This window comes from Salmo salar, chromosome 04, assembly GCF_965601325.2.
Source record: "Salmo salar chromosome 04, fSalSal1, whole genome shotgun sequence".
Classification (NCBI taxonomy): domain Eukaryota; kingdom Metazoa; phylum Chordata; class Actinopteri; order Salmoniformes; family Salmonidae; genus Salmo; species Salmo salar.
Window position 1 is genome coordinate 55,944,831 of NC_138294.1, and position 9,566 is coordinate 55,954,396.

At 42.8% G+C, this 9,566-nt stretch overlaps 1 protein-coding gene across 1 annotated transcript; it reads left to right on the forward strand.

Moving 5' to 3' along the window:
- Positions 1-8,447: 8,447 nt before the first annotated feature.
- LOC106603346 (odorant receptor 131-2-like) lies at positions 8,448-9,420 on the forward strand. The gene has a single exon (XM_014196907.3). It carries the CDS (start codon positions 8,448-8,450, stop codon positions 9,411-9,413), a length of 966 nt encoding a protein of 321 aa, XP_014052382.1. The 3' UTR covers positions 9,414-9,420.
- The last annotated feature ends 146 nt before the right edge of the window (positions 9,421-9,566 follow it).

A 9,566-nucleotide genomic window follows, 5' to 3' on the forward strand; every position in this document is an offset into this window, starting at 1 on the left:
GCTGGGGAATGCCAAATTAAAAGTTTTAGCTTAACTGTTGAAAATGGCGCCAACAGAGAGGGCTGCTGTGCTTCTAGCTCTTAGGAAACTTTGCAGTATTTCGTTTTTTTATGTATTATTTCTTACATTATTAGCCCAGAATTGTTTCGGTTTTATTACATACAGTCGGGAAGAACTATTGGATATCAGAGCGGTGGTAACTCACAAGCACTACCAGTATTACGGCCAGGAATATGACTTCCAGAATCAGATCCTCTGGGGCAATTGAACCGATTCCAGAGGCTGACCCAAAACACTGCTGGCAGCAGAGAGCATCTCGGAGTGGTCTTCTAGTCCGACTTGGGAGGCGCACACACCACCCACCGCTTCCGGAGTATATTACTCGCTAATGTTCATTCTCTGGAAAATGAAGTTGACGAGCTCAGGGCGAGGATTTCTTTCCAGAGAGACATCAGGGATTGTTACATACTCTGTTTCACGGAAACATGGCTCTCTCGGAATAAACTGTCTGAGTCCGTCCAGCCAGTTTGGTTCAAAGTTCATTGCACAGACAGGAATAAATATCTCTCCGGGAAGAAGAAGAGCGGGGGTGTATGTTTCATGATTAACGACTCATGGTGTGATTGTGGTAACATACAGGAACTCAAGTCCTTTTGTTCACGCAAACTAGAATACCTCACAATCAAATGCAGACCATATTATCTCCCAAGAGAATTCTCTTCGGTTATAGTCACAGCAGTGTATATTCCCCCTCAAGCCGATACCACAACGGCCCTCAAATAATTGGACTTTATGCAAACTGGAAACCACATATCCTGAGGCTGCATTTATTGTAGCTGGGGATTTTAACAAAGCAAATTTGATAAAAAGCCTGCAGAAGTTCTATCAACACATTGACTGTAGTACTCGCGCTGCTAAAACACTCGACCACTGCTACTCCAACTTCCGGGATGCCTACAAGGCCCGCCCTCCTTTTGGCAAATCTGATCACGACTCCATTTTGCTCCTCCCTTCCTATAGGCAGAAACTCAAACAGGAAGTACCCATGCTAAGGGCCATTCAACGCTGGTCTGACCAATCAGAATCCACGCTTCAAGATTGTTTTGATCACGCGGACTGGGATATGTTCCGGGCAGCCTCCGAGAATAACATTGACGAATATACTGATATGGTGAATGAGTTTAGCAGGAAGTGTATAGGAGATGTTGTACCCACTGTGACTATTAAAACCTACCCTAACCATAAACCGTGGATAGATGGCAGCATTTGCGCAAAACTGAACGCGTGAACCACCGCATTTAACCATGGCAAGGTGACTGGGAATATGGCAGAATACAAACAGTGTAGTTATTCCCTTTGTAAGGCAATCAAACAGGCAAAAAGTCAGTATAGAGACAAAGTGGAGTCGCAATTCAACGGCTCAGACAATCACGGACTACAAAAGGAAAACAAGCCACATCGCGGACACCGACGTCTTGCTTCTGGACAAGCTAAACACCTTCTTCGCCCGCTTTGAGGATAACACAGTGCCACTGACGCGGCACGCTACCAATGACTGTGGGCTCTCCTTCTCCGTGGCCGACATGAGTAAAACACTTAAATGTGTTAACCCTTGCAAGGCTGCCGGCCCAGACGGCATCCCTAGCTGCGTCCTCAGAGCATGCGCAGACCAGCTGGCTGGTGTGTTTACGGACATATTCAATCTCTCCCTATCCCAGACTGCTGTTCCCACATTCTTCAAGATGGCCACCATTGTTCCTGTACCATAGTAAGCAAAGGTAACTGAACTAAATGACTATCGCCCGTAGCACTCACTTCTGTCATCAGGAAGTGCTTTGAGAGACTAGTCAAGGATCATATCACCTCTACCTTACCTGTCACCCTAGACCCACACAATTTGCTTACTGCCCCAATAGATCCACAGACAATGTAATCGCCATCACACTGCACACTGCCCTATCCCATCTGGACAAGTGGAATACCTTTGTATGAATGCTGTTCATTGACTATAGCTCAGCATTCAACACCATAGTACCCTCCAAGCTCATCATTAAGCTCGAGGCCCTGGGTCTGAACCCCACCCTGTGCAACTGGGTCCTGGACTTCCTGATGGGCCGCCCCCAGATGGTGAAGGTAGGAAACAACACATCTACTTCACTGATCCTCAACACTGGGGCCCCACAAGGGTGCATGTTCAGCTCCCTCCTGTACTCTTTGTTCGCCCATGACTGCGTGGCCACGCACACCTCCAACTCAATTATCAAGTTTGCAGACAATACAACAGTAGTAGGCTTGATTACCAACAATGATGAGACAGCATACAGGGAGGAGGTGAGGGCTCTGGGAGTGTGGTGCCAGAAAATAACCTCAACGTTGTTAGGTTCTAATTTGTCAGAGTAAATAGCTCATGGACACTAGAGAAGCTTAACCAAGTTTAATTCTTCCCAAAGGGTCGACACAGCTGTGTTCAGACAAAGACATTTTTCCATCATCACAAGTATATATACCCCACTTTGGACACCCCTCCTTCTCTCCAATCCTTACATCTTATGGTTCCACAGGAAGAGGGTAACAATAAATAATTATTTATTTCTCCCTGAGGAGACAACACCCACTGAGGAGCGACTCACATCTCTCATTTTGCTTCCTCCACACCCCATAATTACTGTAGAAGTCCCTGGCTATATGTGGTTTCCTCCCCTCCAAACTGTGCTTTAATCTTTGTTCATGTCCTGCTGAACATTGTGGTCCAGAAACAAAGAACCTGGTTCTTCTATTTGAGCCAAGCTCTATATCACCAAGCTCTATATCACCGAGCCCTATATCACCAAGCTCTATATCACAGAGCTCTATATCACCGAGCTCTATATCACCAAGCTCTATATCACAGAGCTCTATATCACCGAGCTCTATATCACCAAGCTCTATATCACCGAGCCCTATATCACCGAGCTCTATATCACCGAGCCCTATATCACCAAGCTCTATATCACCGAGCCCTATATCACCAAGCTCTATATCACCGAGCTCTATATCACCAAGCTCTATATCACCGAGCTCTATATCACCGAGCCCTATATCACCAAGCCCTATATCACCAAGCACTATATCACCGAGCACTATATCACCAAGCCCTATATCACCAAGCACTATATCACCGAGCAATATATCCCCGAGCCCTATATCACCAAGCTCTATATCACCGAGCCCTATATCACCGAGCTCTATATCACCAAGCTCTATATAAAATCTTATATCACCAAGCTCTATATCACCAAGCTCTATATCACCAAGCCCTATATCACCAAGCTCTATATCACCAAGCCCTATATCATCAAGTCTTATATCACCAAGCTCTATGAATCACCAAGCCCTATATCACCAAGCTCTATATCACCAAGCCATATATCACCAAGCTCTATATCACCAAGCCCTATATCATCAAGTCTTATATCACCAAGCTCTATGAATCACCAAGCCCTATATCACCAAGCTCTATATCACCAAGCCATATATCACCAAGCTCTATATCACCAAGCCCTATATCATCAAGTCTTATATCACCAAGCTCTATGAATCACCAAGCCCTATATCACCAAGCTCTATATCACCAAGCCATATATCACCAAGCTCTATATCACCAAGCCCTATATCATCAAGTCTTATATCACCAAGCTCTATGAATCACTAAGCCCTATATCACCAAGCTCTATATCACCAAGCCATATATCACCAAGCTCTATATCACCAAGCCCTATATCATCAAGTCTTATATCACCAAGCTCTATGAATCACCAAGCCCTATATCACCAAGCCCAATATTATGATTGCTTTAATTAATTCAAGATGCATTAAACTAGAGGTATCATTACTGTTACAATGAAAACACTTGTATCTGTGTGTGGTGCAGAACTCACACAGTTTTCAAAATACATGATATTTGTAGAGGCAAATTGTTAGGGTTGCAACAGCATATAGGTAAATGGGATTTACATTTACATTTTAGTCATTTAGCAGACGCTCTTATCTAGATCATTGATTTTATGAAAATAAACAAGGGTAAGTATAATAAGGAGAAACAGTTGTGAATTACAATATCAACAACTTGGTGGGTTAGGGTGAAACATGGTTTTAGATTTGATAGACATTTTATTTGTTGTAGGACATTATAAATAGTCGAATAACATTTGCTTAAAAGTGGAATATTTCAAAGATCATGATATTGTGGTCACTGTGTTGGTTGTCTTTAGAAGGTTAAAGGTCAGGACAATGAGGTAAACCTAAGCATCTTATGCAGTGTGTCAGAACAGTGCAGCACGGACAGGTGAAAGGTCAGGAAAGTATGGCACAATTTGAACAGCTAAGTTAAAAGTTCAATAGGGTACATTGGAGAGTGTGAGGCCACATAAGAGGCTGTGTTGCAGCAGGCCCTGGTGTCTGTCGGTGCTGTGAGAGGGAGGGAGGGAGCTGCTATTGCAGAGCTCCAGGGTGCCGATCAGAAACATCCCCTCTGACCCTCTCCCCTGCCCCCTCATTAATGGTGATATGGTTTGCTAACTACCCCTCTCAAAGAGTGCAGTGTATAAAGTCAGAAAATCTGCTGTGTCAGCCACTGCCTGTCACCAAGGGAGTACCCCAATGCTCGATCTTAGGCCCCACACTCTTCTCAATTTACATCAACAACATAGCTCAGGAAGTAGGAAGCTCTCTCATCCATTTATATGCAGATGATACAGTCTTATACTCAGCTGGTCCCTCCCCAGATTTTGTGTTAAATGTTCTACAACAAAGCTTTCTTAGTATCTAACAAGCTTTCTCGACCCTTAACCTTGTTCTGAACACCTCCAAAACAAAGGTCATGTGGTTTGGTAAGAAGAATGCCCCTCCTCCCACAGGTGTTATTACTACCTCTGAGGGTTTAGAGCTTGAGGTAGTCACCTCATACAAGTACTTGGGAGTATGGCTAGACGGTGCACTGTCCTTCTCGCAGCACATATCAAAGCTGCAGGCTAAAGTTAAATCTAGACTTGGTTTCCTCTATCGTAATCGCTCCTCTTTCACCCCAGCTGCCAAACTAACCCTGATTCAGATGACCACCCTACCCATGCTAGAATATGGAGACATAATTTATAGATCGGCAGGTAAGGGAGACCTCAAGCGGCTAGATGTTCTTTACCATTCGGCCATCAGATTTGCCACCAATGCTCCTTATAGGACACATCACTGCACTCTATACTCCTCTGTAAACTGGTCATCTCTTTATACCCGTCGCAAGACCCACTGGTTGATGCTTATTTATAAAAACCCTCTTAGGCCTCACTCCCCCCTATCTGAGATATCTACTGCAGCCCTCATCCTCCACATACAACACCCGTTCTGCCAGTCACATTCTGTTAAAGGTCCCCAAAGCACACACATCCCTGGGTCGCTCGTCTTTTCAGTTCGCTGCATCTAGCGACTGGAACGAGCTGCAACAAACTCTCAAACTGGACAGTTTTATCTCAATCTCTTCATTCAATGACTCAATCATGGACACTTACTGACAGTTGTGGCTGCTTTGTGTGATGTATTGTTGTCTCTACCTTCTTGCCCTTTGTGCTTTTGTCTGTGCCCAATAATGTTTGTACCATGTTTTGTGCTGCTACCATGTTGTGTTGCTACCATGTAGTTGTTATGTTGTTACCATGCTGTGTTGTCATGTGTTGCTGCCTTGCTATGTTGTTGTCTTAAGTCTCTCTTCATGTAGTGTTGTGTTGTCTCTCTTGTTGTGATGTGTGTTTTGTCCTGTATTTATATTGGATTTATTTTTTATTTTAAATCCCAGGCCCCCGTCCCCGCAGGAGGTCTTTTGCCTTTTGGTAGGCCGTTAAATAAAAAATACACACAGTCATATTTAATGTGATGATTCACATGTTCTATTGTAAATATTTTAGTTTTTCTGTCTGTAAGGATTTTTTATGACCATGTGTGAGGTCATCAGAATGTAATCCTAGGCAGCACCCAGTAGTTGAAATACATACTGTAGAGGAGTCCAGTGCATGTAATACAAAGCATCTTAGAGTAGGAGTGCTGATCTAGGATCAGTTTAGCTTTATAAATCATAATGAATAAGAGAGGGGACCTGTACCTAGATCAGCACTCCTACTTGGAAACGCTTTGTGAATATGGGTCAAGACAACTCACAGCAGGATAGTCAGAGGTCTAACGAGACAGACAGGTACAGTTGCAGCCAAATATATTGGTCATTGGTAAACACCGCTCTGATCTGTACTGCAAAATACCTCTAATTTTGTTTCATTAATCCACATAACATTCTCTCAACATTGGGGTCTTCCTATGTTTACCAACAACCTAATTAAGCATTGAAAGAAAATAACACCCTCCCTATAATCAAACATGGGGAGGTTGGATATTGCTGTGGGGTTGCTCTGCTGCCTCTGGTACTGGGGGCCTTGAACGTGTGCAAGACATCATGAAATCAGCAGATTATCAAGGTGTTTTGGAGTGCAATGTTCAACCCAGTGTCCAAAAACTGTCTCTCAGTTAAAGGTTGTGTGTCTTCCAGCAGGACAACAACCCCAAACACACATCTAAAGCACCCTGGAATGGTTCCAGAAGAAACACTGGACTGTTCTGGAGTGGCCAGGAAAGAGTCCAGATGTGAATCACATCCAAAATCTATGGCGAGATCTGAAAACAGCAGTTGGCGGAGGGCACTCCTTAAACATTGAAGAATTAGAGCAGTTTACTGCTGAAAAGTGGGCCAACGTGCTAGTATAAAGGTGCAGCAAGCTCATTGATTGCATATTTGTCAGCAGTTATCTTGGCTAAACGATGTGCAACCAAATACTAGCTCCGGGGTGCCAATCATTTTGTCCATGCCATTTATATTTTTTTCTTCTTTTTATTTACAATAATAAAATGTATTGTGCAATGTTGAAAATCCAGTAACTTATTTTAAAAGAAATAGGGAATTATTTAAGAAAAGTGCAAGGGTGTCAATGTATTTGGCCAGAAGAACTGTACATGTAGATGCATTTTGAATTTACCACCATACACAGTGTCCAAAAAATGTGTAACACCTGCTCTTTCCATGACAGACTGACCAGGGGAATCCAGGTGAAAGCTATGATCCCTTATTGATGTCACCTGTTAAATCCACTCCAATCAGTGTAGATGAAGGGGAGGAGACATGTTAAAGAAGGATTTTTAAGCCTTGAGACATGGATTGTGTATGTGTGCCATTCATAGGGTGAATGGGCAAGACAAAAGATACCCCATTCAAAAGTGCCTTTGAATGGGGTATGGTAGTAGATGCCAGGCGCACTGATTTCAGTGTGTCAAGAATTGCAACGCTGCTGAGTTTTTCACACTCAACAGTTTCCCACGTGTATCAACAATGGTCCACCAACCAAAGGACATCCAGCCAACTAGACAACTGTGAAAAGCATTGGAGTCAACATGGGCCAGCAAGCCTGTGGAACGCTTTCGACACCTTGTAGAGTCCATGCCCCAACGAATTGAGGCTGTTCTGAGGACAAAAGTGGGTGCAACTCAATATGTTTTGTACAATCAGTGTATAGTTCAATATATCATATTTTTTACAACTTTTACTTTTACTTCACCTCATTCCTAAAGAAAATAATTACATTATGAATGTTTAGCAAAACAGAAAAATGGTCCAATTCACACAGTTATCAAGAGAACATCCCTGGTCATCCCTACTGCCTCTGATCTGGGGGACTCACTAAACACATATTCTTCATTTGTAAATGATGTCTGAGTGTTGGAGTGTGCCTCTAGCGATCCGTAAATAAAAAAACAAGAAAATGGTGCCGTCTGGTTGGCTTAATATAAGGAATTTGAAATTATTTACACTTTTACTTTTGATACTTAGCTATATTTAAAACCAAATACTTTAATCATTTAAATCAAGTAGTATTTTACTGGGTGCCTTTCACTTGAGTCATTTTATAATAAGGTATCTTTACTTTTGGGTACTTTTTCCACCACTGCCTATACGGTGCTACTGAAGTAAGCTGGGAGAATGATCAGTAAGTTGTCAACTGACCATCTCTCCTCTCAGATCATTCTGTTCTTGGGGAGTATTGGTACCCATCTCATATGTGTGTGTGTGAGTGAGTGAAAGGGTAGCCCAATCAGTGATTATCTTTACCTTAGGGCCAATGATGTCACTGAATTCATCCATTTATAAATACAGAGCTCAACAGCACAACAACAGTCTGAGGAAGGCTCTCTCAGTCCTACCAATCACAAAGGTTTGTATTTCAGATTTCGGTGTACAGATCTGTGAATGACTTGTTAGAACTGTCACCACTTAATTTTTTTTAGATTTTGAATAATGTTAATCAGATAAACATTCATGTTTAAGTTTCTTGTAATAATGATGTTCTAATAAGTTATCTTTCTTTTCAAAGGCACTCAGTATGGCAGTAACCAATGAAACCTATCAAGATACTTCATTTATACATGAACAGATGATCATATTTGAGATGAATGAGAGGACTATGGTTAAAGTGGCAGTGGCAATCCTGATGGCTGTATTTTTTATCTACATAAATTGTGTGATGATTTTTGCTATGAGTAGCAGAATGACTTTTATGGAAATTTCCCGCTACATTCTCTTCACACACTTGCTATTAAATGACTCCATGCAGTTGCTGGTCAGCTGCCTTATGTATGTGTTTGCCTTGGTTTATCTACGATTGGTAAAGGTTGTCTGTGGACTGTTTGTCATGTTTGGCAGTGGCATGTCCCGTGTTGCCCCACTTAACCTGGCGTTGATGTCTCTAGAACGCTATGCAGCCATCTGCCTCCCTCTACGGCATAGTGACATAGCCACACCCAAAAGATCTGGCATTGCCATTGCTGTCATCTGGTTTGTCATACTCATAAATCTTATAATTGATATGCTTTATTCTACAGCAAAAGATCCCGGTTTTTTTGTTACCCCGATATTTTGCACACGGCAGAAGTTATTCTTTGCGTTGTGGCAGATGCAAGTGTTTCAGGGGTTCAATACTTTTTGCTTTGTAGCTGTGTCTCTCATCATCATTTACACATACATTGCCATAATTGTCACAGCCAGGGCTGCCTCTTCTGACAAAACTAAAGCCAGTAAGGCCCACAAGACAGTGCTGCTGCACCTGGTTCAGCTGGGCCTGTCTCTCTCCTCTTTTCTGTACGCACCCATAGAAAGTGCACTGGCCAGTGTAGGCAGTAATACCATCTTCATTGACCTGCGATACATCAACTTCCTCTTTCTCATCATCCTGCCAAGATGTCTGAGCCCACTCATTTATGGGCTGAGGGATGACGCCATACGACCCCTGTTCCTACACTACTTAACTTGCAGAACTAGAAAGGTCAGGGCTGCTGTGATGGTACAATAGAAGAAAACCTGGCACTATTTTTCTTCATGTTCCTTCGAGACAGATAACTGACCGGGCAGGTTAATAAGACAATTGGGAGCCCATCGTCAGTCTTGTACACTGGCAGAATAGTCCCTAATGGGTGTCTCTGTTCACCATGGAAGTAAACAGTGC

What these genes read in the sequence shown, in the direction of transcription:
- LOC106603346 (XM_014196907.3), top strand. Translation starts at nt 8,448, where the DNA reads ATGGCAGTAACCAATGAAACCTATCAAGATACTTCATTTATACATGAA.